Below are 17,997 nucleotides of genomic sequence, written 5' to 3'. Positions count from 1 at the left end.
TCTCTATCCCCTTTTTAATGATTCCTAACATCCTGTTTGCTTTTTTGACTGCCGCTGCACACTGCGTGGACGTCTTCAGAGAACTATCCACAATGACTCCAAGATCTTTTTCCTGATTAGTTGTAGCTAAATTAGCTCCCATCATATTGTATGTATAGTTGGGGTTATTTTTTCCAATGTGCGTTACTTTACATTTATCCACATTAAATTTCATTTGCTATTTTGTTGCTCAATCACTAGTTTTGTGAGATCTTTTTGAAGTTCTTCACAGTCTGCTTTGGTCTTAACTATCTTGAGCAGTTTAGTATCATCTGTAAACTTTGCCACCTCACTTTTTACTCCTTTCTCCAGATCAGGTGAGCAAGAAACAGACTTTACAACCAGCAAGGGAATTCAGAAGTCATTCTGGGCTCAGAACGCAGCTGGATTCCTTGCTGCATTTGTACTTTATAGAGGTTACACTTGTTTTGATCAACTAAAAGTTAGTGGACGAAGGGTACATACTTTAGGCTGCAGTAAAGGGGCTACTTCATTCTTTTTGAATTAACCAGTTGCTGAGGACACTATTACTATTAATCACACCACCTGTAACTGAGGCTGTCTACACTTAAAATGCTATGGTGACACAGCTGCAGTGCTTCAGTGTAGACACTCACTACTGCAGCGGGAGGGGTTCTTCCATCACTGTAGGTAATCCACCTCCCCAAGAGGCAGTAGCTAGGTCAACAGAAGAAAATTTTTGTCTACCTTTTGCTGCCTATTAGGATTAGGTCGGAATAGCTACATCTCAGGTGTGCATTTTTCACACACACGAGACACAGCTCTGCCAATGTAAGTTTCCAGTGCAGACCAGCCCTAAGAGGGGACAACTTCAGTGTTGTAGTGTAAAAAAGACCTAAGTTGTTCTTTAGGAAGAACAGCATTTTAAGCATGTGGTAGAGGAGTATGTAAAGTTAAGCCTTGTCTACACTTAAAACTTAGGTCACCATAGCTACAGCCCTTGGGGTGTAAAAAATCCACTCTCCTAAGCACCATATCTATGCTGACCTAATCCCTGGTGTAGATGCAGCGAGGTTGACAGAAGAATGCCTCTCTCAACCTAACTGCAGTGTCTCAGGGAAGTGGAGTTCCTACAGCAATAGAAAAACCCCTTCCATCAGCATAGTCTCTGTCTACACTACAGGGTTACAAGAGGCATAGCTATGATGCCGTAGCTATGCCGCTCTAGCACCACTGGTGTAGATATGGCCTGAGACAGGACCAAATCCACTGCTGCTGGTGTAAATGGGGGATTAATCCACTGAAGTCTGTGGAGTTGCGCTAGCAGTGAGCTTGACCTAACACTCCTGTGGAGTGGCAGTTACTTCTGTTCACTGCATTCCAAGATGAGGTTCTAAGCTGGAAGGGGAGTGTGTTTGCTTAATGATATATTTAGACATGCTGTACTGCTCATCTGTTCTGGATACTATAAGGCACTGTAGCTCATGATTTGGAGCATTCCAAGGATCGCTAGTCAATATCGTTCAGAGAGCTCACAAAAGTCCTCTGTATGGTACCCAAAAGAGGCATGCAGAGGGGCACTTCCAGACTTACTGTAAATGCACATCAGCTGCATGCTGCAACAAAATGATTCATTCCACTGTTCTCTAGTTCAATCTGTGAGCATGTCTGCGCTTACGGTTTTATTGCCGTTCGTTTTGGTGTACCAGAACCTCAGGTTTCTTTCGAACAAGCTTATTCCTTTATCAGTTGTTCCTTTACGGGAAAATGATTGTATTTCTGTAGGTATTTTGATTTGGAACATGGAAAGTGATTTAACAGGACTGTCCCTTTATTCATTTAAGTGGGTTTCAGCATTAAAATCACTTTGGTTGTGCTTCTCTGTCCTTGTATTGGTAACGTTTCTTTTTACCTTGAGTGCATCTATTGTTACATAGAACTTTCCCAGAATTCGTTTCTCCTCTTCTCATTTAGGCAGTTTCTGATGGTGGCAGTGATTCTCAGATACTGGATCTCTCCAATCGCTTCTATACCCTGATACCTCATGACTTTGGGATGAAGAAACCACCTCTCTTAAATAACCTAGATCATATCCAGGTATTAATGAAACTTGTGATATTTATTGTGGAAAGCAGCTCTGGCACTTGATATTCAAATGTAGAAGGTTTGTGTTTTGTTAAGTGTGAATGAGGAAACACATTCTTCTAGGAATTTAACTAGGTCAACTTAAAAGTGACCATTGCTTCATTGTTTGGGACAGAACTGTTCGCAATCCTATTTGACACTGCAAGGCTTTGACTATTATAGTGTAGCTTTGTGTTTAAGTATGTAGGCTTCTTTCTATGCTGTTTAAGTTGGCTTAGCTGTTATCCAGAAATGTCTGAAGAATTGTCCCCTGTGCTTAGCATAGCAAAGGCTAACTAGCTCTTAACCATCACTTCACAGGCTTTGTGGCTTATATACAGCTAAAGAGATTCTGGGCCAAATTCCTCCTCAGTATAAGTGGGATAACTTTAGGTTTTCAGGCTTGAAAATGCTAGCCTGACTCCCTCCCATATTCTGTTGCATATCTTTGCCAAAGGATCAACTGATGTAAAGTTTTAAAGTAGCAAAACTGAATGGAAAGGGGAAAACCGAGGGGATTTGTTTTTAGCTTTGTGAAAGCAGAGAAAGATGTAGAGCTTGACCTTAACGTAGGAATTGCAGGTCTTAATGTAGGTTCTACACAATCCTCATGGATACTGAGCTGCTTTTGACATCACACCCTGGGATCCACTTGTCTGAGAAATTGCTTATATCCCCATGACCCTCCGCAGAAGATGAAGTCTGCCAGTTTGCTTGAGCTCTCTATTCTGGAGCTTAAACTCTCCATAGCTGGCCGCAGAACAGGGGAGGGCTTCTGAAATCTGCACCCTCCTTTGGAGCCTGGGATGGTTCACTTAAAGAGAAGTGTCAGATCCGTTTGCCCAGGTGCTGTATTGATTTTATAATAGGGATAGGTGGGTTTTTGTTAACAGAAATGTTCTATAAATAGCTTTATTGATGTGAGCCACCCAAGTGTTGTGGCAGTGGTGCACAGACATTTATAAATATCTCGTCATTAACATGCTCATAGCAACTGCAGGACAAGGTCTTAAGGCTGTAAAGACTTTCCTATGGTAAGAAAAATAACCTCTTCAAATTATCCAGGCCAAAGTGGAGATGTTAGACAACCTGCTTGATATTGAGGTCGCTTACAGCCTTCTCAGAGGTGGAAATGAAGATGGGGATAAAGACCCAATTGACATCAACTACGAAAAGCTCAAAACTAACATTAAGGTAAATGAAATAGAATAGTAGACTGTGGTCAGTGGCTATGAATATGAACTTGGCATCCATTCATATGGAGTATAAGGCACTGCTGGTAAACTAAAAATACAGCTTTCCACTCTAGCAGGAAACAAATCATGCCCCATGTTGAGCTCCCAGTATACTATTATAAATGCCTGTATTCACTCCACCATCTGTACAAAAATAATCTCTTAATTCTAATGCCCTGTTTGTGTTCCTGAAGGGTGGAATGGGGGAAAGCCCATATATCCCGGTCTCTCCAAAGCCTCCAATAACAGTTTGTGTCACCCTTCAACTCACACAGAGATGATTCTTTGATTTTGGCCAAAAAGCAACTTATGATGCCCGAGGCATGTCAGTCCTAGTGATAAATAAGAGATTTAGTGGGGGGAGCTACCAACTGCAGGATGAATTTTTCATTCCCCAAAATGACCTAACAGGATCACATTAATCTGCATTTTTAAAGGAAACCTTTTGTGTTCTGCTCTTTCCTCCCAGGTTATTGATAAAGATTCAGAAGAAGCCAAGATCATAAAGCAGTATGTGAAGAATACACATGCTTCTACCCACAATGCATATGATCTAAAAGTTGTGGATGTAAGTTTTGAAGGGGTGGGGAGTTAGGTGTGTAAAATTGGTTTATACAGCTTTGCTTTCTTCAGTGTCTCTTTTGTGTGTTGAATAACTACTGAGCTTCTGTTATAGAAAGTACTTGTTACATGAGTGAATACAACAAAATCTCAAGGCAAGGAGCTGGGGAGGAATTTGCAAATCTAAGTTTTTAGACATTTCTTGCTGTCAAGATATTTTTATTTTCATTTGTCTCTTAATAAATCCAGGGGAAAAATCACCTTTGGCCTAAGAGAAACCTGGAAAATTTCAACCCCAAAGGAGAATTATTCAGAAATTTGCGAGCAAGTAAAAATTAGAGGAGGGGGGGGGGGGGAACAGAAGTGGTGCTAGCCCACTCAGAGCCCTATGAAGGAATATTTTGGTGCCCCTTTTCCCCCAACACATACTAAAAAAGCAAATGGGGGCCCCCTTGAGTCTGCTTATGCCCAGCGCCAGCACTTAGGGGAAATAACTTGTAATGAAATGTCCTGGTGTAACCTTTGATATAGATAACTGGCAGCTGGAGTTAGATTATGACAGTATGAAGTTTGCTTCTCTTAGTATGTTAACTTTCCTAGCACAGATTAACCCATTTTCAAGATCAGACCATCTTGCCATGCACCAGTTAACTATGAGATTTTTGTTTTCCTTTCTCCCTCTTTAAAATGATAAAGATCTTCAAGATTGAACGTGAAGGAGAAAATCAGCGTTACAAACCGTTCAGACAGCTTCATAATCGCCAGCTGCTCTGGCATGGCTCCCGCGCTACCAACTTTGCTGGCATCTTCTCACAGGGTCTCCGAATAGCTCCACCTGAAGCTCCTGTGGTATGTAAAATGCTACTTGTTAAACGAGTGCATAACAATAATTGTTGTGCCACTCATCCTGTTCCTCTTGACACATTTTTCCCCCTCCATCCATCTGGTCTCCTGTGGCCGCTATCTGTAAGAGCCTAAAGAAGAGAATGTCTAGATAAGGAGGGGCCAGATGACCTCTGTGAACATGTAATGCTATTCAAGCTGTCCAGAAAGAATGGTTGCTGAGCAACATGTCTATAAGTTTGCCAATAAGTTATACCTCAGACAGAGCTTGGGGGTTGTTTTGTAGCATTACTCTTCCAGTTAATACAGAGAGAATTCCAGGCAGATGGTTTCAACATCAACTTGGTCTTTGAAGCTGGGATTTTATTTTGATAACCTTTTTCCTTTCCCACTCCCAGACTGGTTACATGTTCGGTAAAGGTATCTATTTTGCGGACATGGTGTCCAAGAGTGCCAACTACTGTCACACGTCTCAGACTGACCCAATAGGCTTAATCTTACTGGGAGAGGTTGCCCTTGGAAACATGTAAGTAACTTGTATGTTATTAACTGGCTCAGAGTTGTAGAAGGTAGCACCTAAGCTGCAAACCTCTTCATCCAAGTGACAATGAGAAGCTGTTGCAGTTTGCTTGGAAATCATTAAAAGCTTTCTTAAATCAGGACAATTTTGGAAACTCCTGAAATAAGTGAATAATTTGAGTAAAATTTGTGCTGCAGATAGAGAATATTGCCTTAAAAAGAAACAGCATTCATAGTAATAACTATAATAAGGAAGGAGAAACCACAGCTGTCTTCTAAAGGCGTAGTATGTAAAATAACTTCATAGTAATGTAACTAAATGTCTTTATTTTTCACTAAGAAAGTTCTCTTAAACTCCTCCAGAAATGTTCTTCTTTCTACTTTCTAGGCATGAGCTAAAGAATGCTTCCCACATAACTAAGTTGCCCAAGGGAAAACACAGTGTCAAAGGTAAAGCTTAGTTGAGAAATTATCAGGGTGACGATAACTGTAACAATCGTTGCTGCTTCATCCCATGACAGCTTTTGCTTGGTGAAAAAAATAGTCTAGTCTTGTGCTATGGCTGTATCTTTAAAACGGATTGGATAACGTTGCCTTCAATAATGTATTTATGTATTTTCATATGGGGAGGGGGAGGGACTCTTGTTTCATGCTTCATAGTGTGTTAGCTGGCTGTCTTAAGGTTCAGGCAGGAATTTCCCCCCAAGTGTAGCACTGAACAATAAAGTAGGTGTGTTTGTCTCTGAAGTATCTGGTATTGGGCATTGCTGGAGGTAGGATGTTACTGGATAAACCAATAGTGTAAAGGATTTTGAATAACACTTTCAAAATGTCTTTAATATTCAGGGAATAAATAGCTGTTTTTGTCTGTTGCTGATAAAAGCTGGAATTGGAACGATTGCTGTTCTTACAATGCTACTTAAGTTCCTGTTTTCTGGGGGATTTGTAGAGGGAATTAATGAATTTTGAGAATTATCCGCACAGAATTGGGGGAATAGTAACATTTGACAAATGCCCCTGATTAAACAAAGTGCAGATCTGAAAGGCATCTTTGATTTTTAAGATATAAACTCTAGTAAAGATCTGACTTAAGTGTCCATTTAAGTATACAGTACATTAGGCCCCAAATTAACTGTATGTCAAGGAGGGGCTTATACAGGAGAACAGGAATTAGTTCATTATTTTAATTTCATTTAAATTTTACAGTTTAAATGTACTCTGTATTGGGAATGGTGTGTGAGAACTGGAAAGTGAATATTGTCTGTACACTGTCCGTGTCACTTTTAAGATCTCTTGGGATATAAATCTGTAGCTTACAGCAGTGGTTCTCAACCAGGGCTCTGGGGCCCCCTGGAGGGCCGTGAGCAGGTTTCAGGGGGACCACCAAGTATGGCCAGCATTAGACTCACTAGGGCCCAGGGCAGAAAGCCAAAGTCCTGCCACGCGGGATTGCAGCCCGGGGCACTGAAGCCCATCACCCAGGGCTGAAGCCAAAGCCTGAGCAAGTTAGCTTCGTAGTGCCCTGTGGTGTGGGGCCTCAGGCAGTTTCCCTGCTTGCTACCCCCTAACGCCGGCCCTAGCTTTTATATGCAGAAAAACAATTATTGTGGCACAGCTGGGCCATGGAGTTTTTATAGCTGGGGGGAGGTTTGCTCAGAAAGAAAAAGGTTGAGAACCCCTGGCTTTTACAGTACAAGTGAGGCTGTGCTGAAGCTGAAGTGCTTGATTTCCAGTGGACATAAGTGGGAACTGGATAAGAATCCTCTGACTTCAGTGCAAGCAGAAATGGGCTCTTAATGTGCATAGGTAATCTGGCAATTGTACACAGTTTCGTTTGAAGAAATAAGAAAATTTAAACTTCATGCCAGAGGGACTGGACATACCATAGGATTCCCCAAATGTCTTTTATGGCAAGCCATTGAGAGTAGGGGTATGGTGCTTGTAATGGTCTGTAAAGTATCATACATATCTATTGCACTGTATAAATGACTGTAACACTGTCATTAGTGAGAATTTTTCTAATACTATGCGAACAAGATTTTGCCTACATTCCAAACTTACAATTAACACTGTCTTTCTTTTTCATAGGTTTGGGCAAAACTGCACCTGATCCTTCAGCCACTATCACTCTAGATGGTGTAGATATTCCTTTAGGGAATGGGATTCCATCTGGAGTTAGCGATACCTGTCTTCTATATAATGAGTATCCTTTATTATCATTCCACTTTAACTGGAAAGCATTTCTCTGTATTATAACATGCAGAATTATTAGCAAGCACCATTACAGTAGAGGAAGTTTACATACAGAAGCCTTTTCTTTTAGATCTTTTATGGAGTGGTTAATAAGCTACAATTTGCAGAGTCCCTCTAACAATTTTAGAATAATATTTAAAGAAACTGTCATTATCAACCCTGCATAAAAAGAAATAGTACACATGGTAAGTAGTTATGTTACCTACAGTACTTTGCACTTCTGTAGCACTTTCAAAGCTCTTTGTAAACCATTTAAATTTAAACTTCACAGCACTTGAGGGGGGGAATTAGCCTTTTACTATTTCTAGATGGATGGATAAAGAGACCTAGAATTCATTTGTCCGCACTCATGGTATGTCAGTGACAGAACCAGGGATAGCACCTGTGTGTCTTGATTCCCAAATAGATGATCTAACCACTAGATACACTTCCTCCCATCCTACTAATCAAATAACTTTTTAAATTAACAATCTCTAGACCTGTCAGAAACTCAGCTGACTGCTCTTGGGTGAATTGTTTCACCATAAAGCTGTCTATCTTAAGAGCTGGCAGCAGGGAGCATATGGCAGGTTTGGCTTTTAATATCGCTCCTATCTTAGTTCAGTTGACAACATGAAATGGAGTCAACTAATGTGCTACTCATTCAGCTTGTCACTATTAGTTTTAATCTACATCAGACTTAGTGAGAATTTGTTTAATCTAGTTTTAGGGCAGGTCTACTCTACAGCCTAAGTCGATATAACTTACGTTGCTCAGGGGTGTGAAAAAGTGCATCCCCCCTCCCCCCAGCGACACCAGTTTTGCACTGTCCATACCAGTGGGAGATGCTCTCCTGCCAATGTAGCTTCCACTTCTCGACAAGGGTGAAGTAATTATGCCAACAGGAGAGCGCTCTCCCATCGGCATAGCATGTCTTCACCAGACGTGTAGCGCTGTGGTGTAGACTTGCCCTTAGGAGTCATCATCTTAGAAGTAGGTTTGTAGCATTAAGAGTTGAGAAAATGAACAGACAAGGTGAACTGCCTTATTTTTCTAATGAAATTTAGTAGCATAATAACTATGATGCAGGCAGTCTCAGTCCATTTCAGCAATGCCAACAATTGCACTGTTTTTCATTTTCAATCCCCCTGTGAGGCTAGCAAGTATTCTCTATTTTTATAGATGGGGGAACTGAGACAGATTGAATGGCTTCACACTGGAAAATAGTAAGAGAGATAGGATTAGTATTCAGGAATTCCTGATCCTTAGTCTCATGTTCAGACCACACCTTTTTCTTTGTCCCTGATATTTGGACTGAGCGTGTGACTTGGCGCCATGAGGTCCTGGCAGACAAGAATGGCATTGCATAAACATAATCTTCAGCAAACGTGGTCCCTGGTCCAAGTCAGTCAGTTTGTCTCTTGAGATTCCCATCACACTTCCTTCAGTGCAGCTCCTGTCTGGTAACTCTGCCTATTCCTTTAAGCAGTTTACACAATAGACTCTGATTCAAAGTAAACATTGTTGAAGTCCAAGTGATGTTTATATTGTTATTTTATAGTAGCTGTTCCTTAACTCACTGTTTCCTTCCCAGATATATTGTCTATGATGTTGCTCAGGTAAATTTGAAGTACCTGCTGAAACTGAAGTTCAACTATAAGACATCACTCTGGTGAACCCTATTTAGAAGCCCTGTTAATGAGTTATAATGTAGTTACATTCTAGTGCTGACTTCTGACATGCTTAAGCATTGACTTCCCTTATCAAGGTATCAAAGAGCTAAGATGCAGAAGAGGTTACTAAATCCAGATTTAGTAAATCACTTTAGTAAGAGGTTTTTATATAAATATGTGGCAGCACATGGAACTGAATTCTGATGAGAATGAATACCTGGTTTTGTTTTAAGCCACTTCTAATTTTTGGGCTATCAAGTGTGTCTTTGAATTGACGGTAGACCAAAAAAAAGGAAGGGGATTTTAGCCAAATAGAGTTGGGGAGAAAAAGGAATTTATGAATGTTTACAAATAGATGCGCTATTTAAAAATAAGTTGCCCACTTGTTTAAAATATCCTCTTCCAGTTTTGATTTTGAATAAATGTTAAACGTGCATTTATTTTGAGTTAAAAATAAAAGCTAATTTCATACTAACAACTTTTATTTTTATGTTGCAAAATGATTGAATTGCTTTGTTAAATTGTTCCAATGTATTCTTTTGTAATGCTTTTAAACACGCCATGTGTCTCTAAATATAAACACTGAACATTAAAACCTGTGGACACATCTCACAATCCATGTTGGAATGAAAACTTGGACTTCCCATTGAGATTTTTTTTCCCCATGAACAGTCGGTGGTGGTAGTAGTAAGCAGTTTCTGATTAAACCAAGGCCTAATGTGGCAACTGTCCATGGAAAGCACCAACACATGTTGCTATGTTTTGTTCAGTGTTAGCCTCAACAAACCTCCTTAAATACCATTTTTTCATGTGATTTAGGGGGGGTGAAGGTCGTTCCTGTAGACTGATGTTCTTCTGATCCACAGAACAAATGTGTTGCATGGGTATAGCAGGCTTCACTTGCCCTGACCTAGGCTGAAATGCAAGTTCAGTCTCCATGGCCAATTTTGTCCTTGACCACTCTTGATAGACTGTCAATGGAAGGTGCCATTAGTTCTAAATATGGTAGTTTTTGTGATGTGGGTATTTCTCTTAAATCCAGAGAGAGACCAACTCACTTCCCATAGACCACAAAACAACCTGGGATGATTTTTGACCATGGTGACTTCGTGTTTAAATGTTCCTTACCTAATGTCCTGAGCTATCCATTTCTACATTGTTTTGATATATGCAGTGTAAAACATGGAGTAAATAACTAATAACCCTGCTTCTGTGACTCATTCACAAACTACACATGTTGAGGGCTAAAATACATACATTTTAAATGTGCTGAATCTCAACAGAGGAAAGTCCAAATTCAGGGCATCGTTCTAATATGTATATCATAATGCCTGCAGCCACAGTAATGCGAAAATGCTTGATTTTTAGAGTATGAATCAGATTTTTACATAATGAAGTTGGTGAGATTGCAGTTAGTGTTCTAAGAACAGTGGCAGTTGCTAATGCAACAAGCAAGGCAAACTATCATTTGCTGCCTCTGAATTATTGGGTTTCAGTGCACAATGGTTCTGAGTAGAATTTAAAATTGGATTGTCCACTGGGATTTTCAACTGCTTGCTGCTGGGAGATTTTTTTTCTGAAGTGTCCCATTGGGTTTGTTGCATTCCAGTTATTAGATACTTGTACTTTCTAAAGCGTGGGGTCTTTGAAAGAGGAGTTTCAAGGCTGAAGGCTGCCTACTTGGCTACTTCTGCTGCAGCTGGGACTGAATGAATAAGGGGAATGAAGAGCCAATAGAGGGAAAATTGAGAGCTGCTGTTGCTCTATGGGAAGGAAACGCCGAAGGAGCAGGTAAGTGATGTGACATAAGAGCCACTGGTACTGGAGGAGCAGAGTAGCTGGTACTGTAAGATTTTTTTGAGAGAGAAAGTGAGGAGAGTGGCCCCTGATTGGTTGCTCCTTTCAGAAAAGGAGAGGGGAGGAACAGAGCACAGGTACATGAGGAACTGGGAAGCCAAGGGCTTCCTCTCGGTGCAGCAGCAGCCTCTTCCCCCTCCCGGGGTAAGAGGAGAAATGCAAAGAGTTAAGGGAATAGGGGGGAAACTGATTCATTGGGGGTGGGAAAAAGGGAGATTATGACACAACACAGGAGTGTCCTTTAGTGTAAGTCTTTGTTGGAAATTTCATTGGACTGCAACCTGCTATTACAGAATGGAATTTGAGTTTAAAAATACTTCTCCAGTGCATTTTCTGTTTAATAATTGAAGACTTACAGTGTATCCCAACTATCATAAGCTTGAAGACAGTGTATTTTACCTTGCAACTTCCTATAGGTCAAATCAAATGAACCGAACCCCTGAACCACTGGTATGTTTCTGCTCTGAATAATTGGCTTTGTGGGGTTTCACGTTGACTGTCTTGACTCCATGCTAAAGTTGCTCAGTTCACAAGTTTAAAAATAAAAATAAAAAAATCCTAAACGTCAGCCTTGCATACCCAACCTGGAATCAGAAAATTGTCATGATTTTTGGGCTCATATCACCATCAGTGATAAAAGCTCTGTGCCTGATTCTCTCAAAAGTTCCTTTTACTCCCAGAGCAATGTGAAGGGCCTTAATGTGGGTATACATGTAATTATATTGCCAGCATGGCATAACAGTGCCTTAGTGTAAATGATAATCAGCCCCTCTTTGATGGTGTGAACCAGAGTGAATCACTTTCCTGTAACTGTATTGGCTCTGCAGGACTAATATGAGAGGAAAAACATAGTAGACCTATTTTGTCACTAAAATACCAGCTAAGATTTGGAATATATGCAGGGAACAGACTTGTTGAGTAAGTATAGGGCAGCACTTGATCGTAATACTTTCAAAGAAGGAATCGTAGAGTTAAATAAGGTTGTTTTTTGGAGGGTTAAGGAGTTTAGATCAAAATAGGAATGATTCCAATTTAAATGTGCTGGGAAGAAATTATGTAAGTGTTACCAAATGAAGAATTTTCTGAATTAGGAGAACTACAGCACAAGCAATTTAAGAATAAATCTGGTATTTATTTGTATTATGGTATTGCTAGGGGGCCCAGCTGAGATTGGTCATTGTACAGTGCCTCGCTTAAACACATGGTAAGAGATAAGAGAGAGTCTCTGCCTTTAAGAGTTTAAAATCTAAATGGACATGGCAGAAAGGGAAATGTTATGTCCCTTTTACAAATGGAAACTAGACTACAGAGGGTAAGTGACTTGCCCACATTCCCATGTGAAGTCTCCAGCTGAGCTAGGAATAGAACCCAGTTCTCTTGAGTGCTAGGCTAGTACCTTAACCACACATCCATCCTTCCACTTTAAACCACTTTAGTACTAAAGCCTGTGGACAAAGAGTTTCTTTAAAACAAAACAAAAAAAACACTGTTCACATAAATGAAACGAAAAATACTTGTGAGACAAGGCGGCCTCCAACTCTGGGTTGTTATATTTCTTTTCTACATCTTGCATCCCTTCTGCTATGTCTTTGACTATAAAGAATGATGTTTCCACTGTGATGAACTACATCGGGGTTCTCAAACTTCATTGCACTGCGACCCCCCTCCTGACAACAAAAATTACTACATGACCCCAGGAGGGGGGTGACTGAAGCCTGAGCCCACCCAAGCCCCACCACCCCTGGCAACCCAATTAAAAGGGGGTCATGACCCTCTTTGGGGTCCCAACCCATAGTTTGAGAACCCCTGGACTACATACATCTGGCCAGCAGCTAGCTTGGGTTTCTACCTTTGAACAAGTACCGGGCTACTTCCCAAAAAGTATTTCCATTTCATTCATACACTGGCATCTAGAAGACTGGTCACATAGTGAGGCTAAAATAACATTGCTATGGCAGTTTTCCTGCAGGCTGCTCTAATCTAAAAGCATGGAAAACCCATTTCACCCAAAGCCTGACCCTGCAATGTGCCAATATCACTGAAATCTATGAAACACAGAGGGTACTCTGCTTTTTGCAGGATTGGCCCCTGAAACAAATTTTTTTTTTGCATTAGAAGTTTTAGGCACTAAGTTCAATATCTCCACTGTTTTGGGAGTAAGAAAAGGGAAAGTTAGGTCTGCTCAGCTGTCTTCACCACTCCTAAAATAACAAGATTAAAATATAAATAAAATTAAGCTCTAACTATAAAGACATGATTTGCTGTTTTTGTCCTGAAGTTTTTTGTTTTGTTTTTTGTCTACCTTCATGCAGTGTAGTCTAAAATTTACTGTCAGGCTATTTTTTTCTTGGCTTTATAAAGCACCTGTTACCATAGTTTCTAGGTGGCATAAGCATAACACCAACTAAGAGCTAGATTTCATACCCTGTGCTTCTTTTAGTTGCTATTCTGAGTAGCAGAACTATGGTTAGATAGAACAATGCCAAGCCACTTTGTATCTCAATTGGGGAGGAAAAAGAGACCCTTTGAAAACAAGAAGAAGCTAAAGTACAGAGACAGTGGTTCATCCGGATAATTTAGGAGGGGGGAATTCTACAGCTTAGGGCCTTCTACCAAGAATTCAGTGCTTACAGACCACTAGCTGCAATGTTCGTGTTAACTGCAGGTACTTGAGGGAGAGGCAATCAGAGATACTTGTCCCTAGTTCATTCAGAGCTTTAAAGATCAGGGTCCAACATCTTGAAGTACATCTGGAATTGGATCAGGTGCCACTAAAAAGTGTGGAGCACTGGTCTTATCGGTCCCAATTTTGAGGCAGGATGCTGAATGATGAACTGGCTTCAGTTACTGTGTGGCCGTTGCATTCATTTCCACTGAGAATGTGGTGCAGTAGTCCTAGAGGTGGCAAGCCTCTCCAGGAAAAGAGCATGGTCTACTGGCTAGTCGCAAGTGAAACAAGGTATTTCTAGCCTCTGTTGAATGGCCCAGAACAGTGGTGAATACAGCAGGATAAAGAGCTTGCACTAGAATGTCCATCAAGAATGCTGTTAGTGACCAGAGAGCATTCAGTTCCTGACACGAAGTGTGTTCTTCTTCCTATCATCACCATCTTCCCTAGGGTAAGTGTTAAGCTAATTTTCTTCAGCCCCTGGGAAATAGCATCATCTGCACTATATACAAAAGAGATACAGAACACTGGTAATAGTGAAATACAGTGATTTACATGATCTCAGTGTCTTGCATAGTTGAAAAATAGGGGTGATGAGTGGGCTCTGGGGGACTTCAGGATGATGCTCAGGCCATTAAGTTCAATAGCCTGTTATGACCCTTTAGAGCCTCTTAAAGGAATGAGCAAAGCCAATTTAGAGAATCTCCATCTGTATAAGGTGGTCAGCAACATCTAATGATAGACTGGTAGGCTGCTAGTACTGTGGACATCTGTTTTTCACTAGAATGTGTGTGTCAGTACAAATGGAGCCATTGCCATGCCATAAAGCTTGAATCTGAGATCTTCATTCAGGTTTTCCCCTTTTCTCTCCATGATCACACTGGTACCATTTGAATGTAAGCTATTGGCATTTTTTAAATGCTATAAAAGGACATGAACAATCAAATAAAATGAATAGCTCAGGTGTGGGGCCTAAGGCCTGGTCTACACTGGGGGGGGGGGGGGGTGTCGATGTAAGATACGCAACTTCAGCTACAGGAATAGCGTAGCTGAAGTCGACATATCTTATTTCGACTTACCTCCCGTCCTCACGGCGCGGGATCAATGGCCGCGGCTCCCCCGTCGACTCCGCTACTGCCGCTCGCACTGGTGGAGTTCCGGAGTCGACGGGAGCGTGTTTGGGGATCGATCTATTGCGTCTAGACGAGACGCAATAGATCGATCCCCGATAGATCGATCGCTACCCGCCAATCTGGCGGGTAGTCTGGACGTGCCCTAAGAAATGCTATCATCAAATGCCAGCAGAAACTGCACCTGACCTGATTGATAGTATTTTTCGGTGTATGTAGCATTTTGTAGAAAATACCATGTACACAAGAAATGAAAAGGCATAAAATGCTTGAATGCACGGGTATAGTAGCTTTCTTGAAATGCCAAATGTCCTGCCCCATGTGAAAACTCGTGACCACTTTAGGGAGGAATTTAGGATGAGGTCTAAATGGTGTCTGCCACCATGTTTTCTAATGCTGTGGGTCTAGATGACACAGTGATATAAATACCGGTGGCTACCAGTACCTCTCCTACACTAGAGCTCTCACCATTACAGCTGCAATGGAGGGAAAATTTAGGCAAAATCTGTTGTTAGAGGTCTATGAAGATTAGTGAATTAAGGGGAAAGAATTTTTAATAGTTTTAAAATTTTAGGATTTTGCTTACTTAGCATTTGAAGAAAGTTCAATGTGACAGACTTAATACAGGCCACCCCAGCAAGTCCTCCATCAAAACCAGAGTTGGCATGTTGATATTTCTAAGATGGCAAAACAAGTGGGGGGGGACCCCTTCTTTATAAAAGAGAGGAGCAAAAACAAATTCAGGTTACCTTTTAAAATGTCAGTTGGAATGTGCAAGTCCGTGCCTTCATTTTAAAAGGAGATATGACACTTTTAGTTGCCTTGTAATTGTCTCCTAAGGGGGCTGGATGTTGTTCATAAACAAACATTCTTCTTCGAGTGCTTGTTCACGTCCATTCCACATTAGGTGTGCGCGCGCCGCGTGCACGAACGTCGGAAACTTTTCCCTCAGCGGCTCCCGTCGGGCCCGCAGGGTCTCCCTTCCCGCCAGAGCGGCGCCCCGCCCTAGCGTATATATATCCCTGCCGGCCCGACCCTCCCTCAGTTCCTTCTTACCGCCCGTGGCGACGTTGGAACAACTCTATCTCTCGTCTGAGAGTGTCCCTTAGCATAAGTGATTAGTGATAGTTATCAGTTCGTTAATAGTTAAGTGTTTAAAGTTTAGTGTAAATAGTAGTTTATTAGTCCCTCACAAAGACCTAAATCTCTTTGTGATAGGGGTTTGGCGACCCCGGCACCGGCCCTGGGCGGCGGGGTATGCCGCACGCCCAAGGCTTCAAGGCTTGTGCCACGTGCCGCAGGCCTATGCCGTTGAGCGACCCGCACGACTCGTGTCTTCGTTGCCTGGGGGAAGCCCACCAAAAGGAGCGCTGTAAGATTTGTAAACCTTTCAAGCCCAGGACTAAGAAAGAGAGAGACTTTCGCCTGAAACAGCTCCTCATGGAGGCGGCGTTGCAGCCCGCCTCTTCCGCGGCACCGTCGACCTCGGTGCGGAGTGCCCCGGCATCGGTCCGCGACCCGACGCCGGCAGGACAGCCTAAGCCCACGGTGCCGCCTCGACGGGAACACACCCGGCACCGTTCTTCTTCGCCGGCCAGGCCAAAGAGCCAGCCTAAAGCCAGGGGACGTTCCCCACACAAGAAGCCGGCACCGGCGAAGACCGCGAGTGCTGCCAAGGCCGTTACGGCCCCGGTACAGATCCCAGTACCAGTGGCTCCGGCGCCCAAGGGCCCGTCGAGCCCCGGGACAAGCGCATCGAGTGAGGAGGAAGGGCTGGAGGAACTGTTGGAACAGCCCTCCACCCCGGACACATTTGAGGCAGCAAAGGACCTCATTGAATTGTCCACCGAAAGCACCCTCCGCGCTAAAGACATTCCGCCGCGACTGCCATCCAAAGGCAAGCCGGCGATGATGCGCCCATCGCGGTCGCCATCTCGGCACCGAACACGGCGCCGGTCCCGGTCGAGCTCCGCCTCGGTGGACTCCTGGCTTCCCGCCGCGCAACGGGCCGCCAAACAGCCAGGCCCCGACGCGAGCGAGGCACCGTCCCAGCAGCCCGGCTCGAGCAGGCACCGGGACGCGTCGGCCACAAGGTTCCCGAGACCGCGCTCCCGCAGCCGTTCCCGGTCCCGGGATCGACGGCACCGGTCCAGGTCCAGGTCTGCACGGCGCCTCTCACGGTCCCGTTCCAGGAGGCACCGCTCCCCGACTCCGGAACGGCACCGCCCAACAGCGCCGCCGTGGCCCTCTAGATCGCCGTCCCTAGCGTCGGAGGAGGGCTCGGGCCTTTCCAGCAGATATGGCCGCAGAGTGCACGCCGCTAGGGAGCACGAGGCCTCTTGGCAACCACATTGGAGCCATCCTGGACAATGGCCATTCTGGACCCCGTGGGCCTATCATCAACAAGGCCCTCCGTCCAGAACCTCGAGATCGGGCCCCTCAGGACACCGGTCCCGCTCCCCACGGTACCGCCCTGCCTCCCGTGCGGAGGCCACGGTCTCCAGGCCGCCAGACAGGGATAGGACGGACTCGGTACCGAGCCCGGCACCGTCCCTGACCCAGGGCAGGGGGCACACCCCAGAGGACCGTCCCGCCGAGGAGGAGTTGCAGGAGGACGAGGACGCACAGAAGGCCATGACGTCCTCCTCCTCACCGGATGAAGCCGTGGCGGGCACAACAGTGTCCGGCCCTCCCCCGATTGACCATCGGGCACACCAGGACCTGCTCCGCCGGGTGGCCCTCAATTTGGGGTTGCAGGCAGAGGAGACTGTTGAGCAGGAGGACCCCATGGTGGACATTCTCAGCCCGGAGGGTCCCCCCCTGTGTTTCAGGGACCGCCTGTCCCATTTTTTCCGTGCCTGGTCTCATATAACATCAGACCACTGGGTCCTGCGCACGGTAGAGTCAGGCTACACCCTCTAGTTCTCCTCGCCCCCTCCCTCCCACCCACCACCCCCGTCCCTCTTCAGGGACCCCTCTCACGAGCAACTCCTCATGCAAGAGGTACAGACCCTCCTCGCTGTGGGGGCGGTGGAAGAGGTTCCTCTGGACCTCAGAGGAAAAGGGTTCTATTCCAGATACTTCCTCATTCCCAAAGCGAAAGGGGGCCTCCGTCCTATCCTGGACCTTCGCAAGCTAAACAAGTACTTGCAAAA

The 17,997-nt window shown here is 43.8% G+C and overlaps 1 protein-coding gene across 1 annotated transcript in view; it reads left to right on the top strand.

Annotated features, from left to right (window-relative positions):
- PARP1 (poly(ADP-ribose) polymerase 1) overlaps positions 1-9,800 on the top strand; it is a 53,169-nt gene extending 43,369 nt beyond the window's left edge. The window contains exons 16-23 of the mRNA XM_065400754.1: positions 1,975-2,097; positions 3,190-3,318; positions 3,829-3,927; positions 4,617-4,769; positions 5,162-5,289; positions 5,671-5,732; positions 7,371-7,485; positions 9,109-9,800. Coding sequence (XP_065256826.1) covers positions 1,975-2,097; positions 3,190-3,318; positions 3,829-3,927; positions 4,617-4,769; positions 5,162-5,289; positions 5,671-5,732; positions 7,371-7,485; positions 9,109-9,190 — 891 coding nt within the window. The 3' untranslated portion in view covers positions 9,191-9,800. The remainder of the gene's footprint in view (positions 1-1,974; positions 2,098-3,189; positions 3,319-3,828; positions 3,928-4,616; positions 4,770-5,161; positions 5,290-5,670; positions 5,733-7,370; positions 7,486-9,108) is intronic.
- The last annotated feature ends 8,197 nt before the right edge of the window (positions 9,801-17,997 follow it).

Source organism: Emys orbicularis, chromosome 3 (genome assembly GCF_028017835.1).
Source record: "Emys orbicularis isolate rEmyOrb1 chromosome 3, rEmyOrb1.hap1, whole genome shotgun sequence".
Taxonomy (NCBI): Eukaryota; Metazoa; Chordata; order Testudines; family Emydidae; genus Emys; species Emys orbicularis.
Note: the sequence above shows the minus strand (reverse complement) of the source record. Positions and strands in the feature narration are given on the sequence as shown.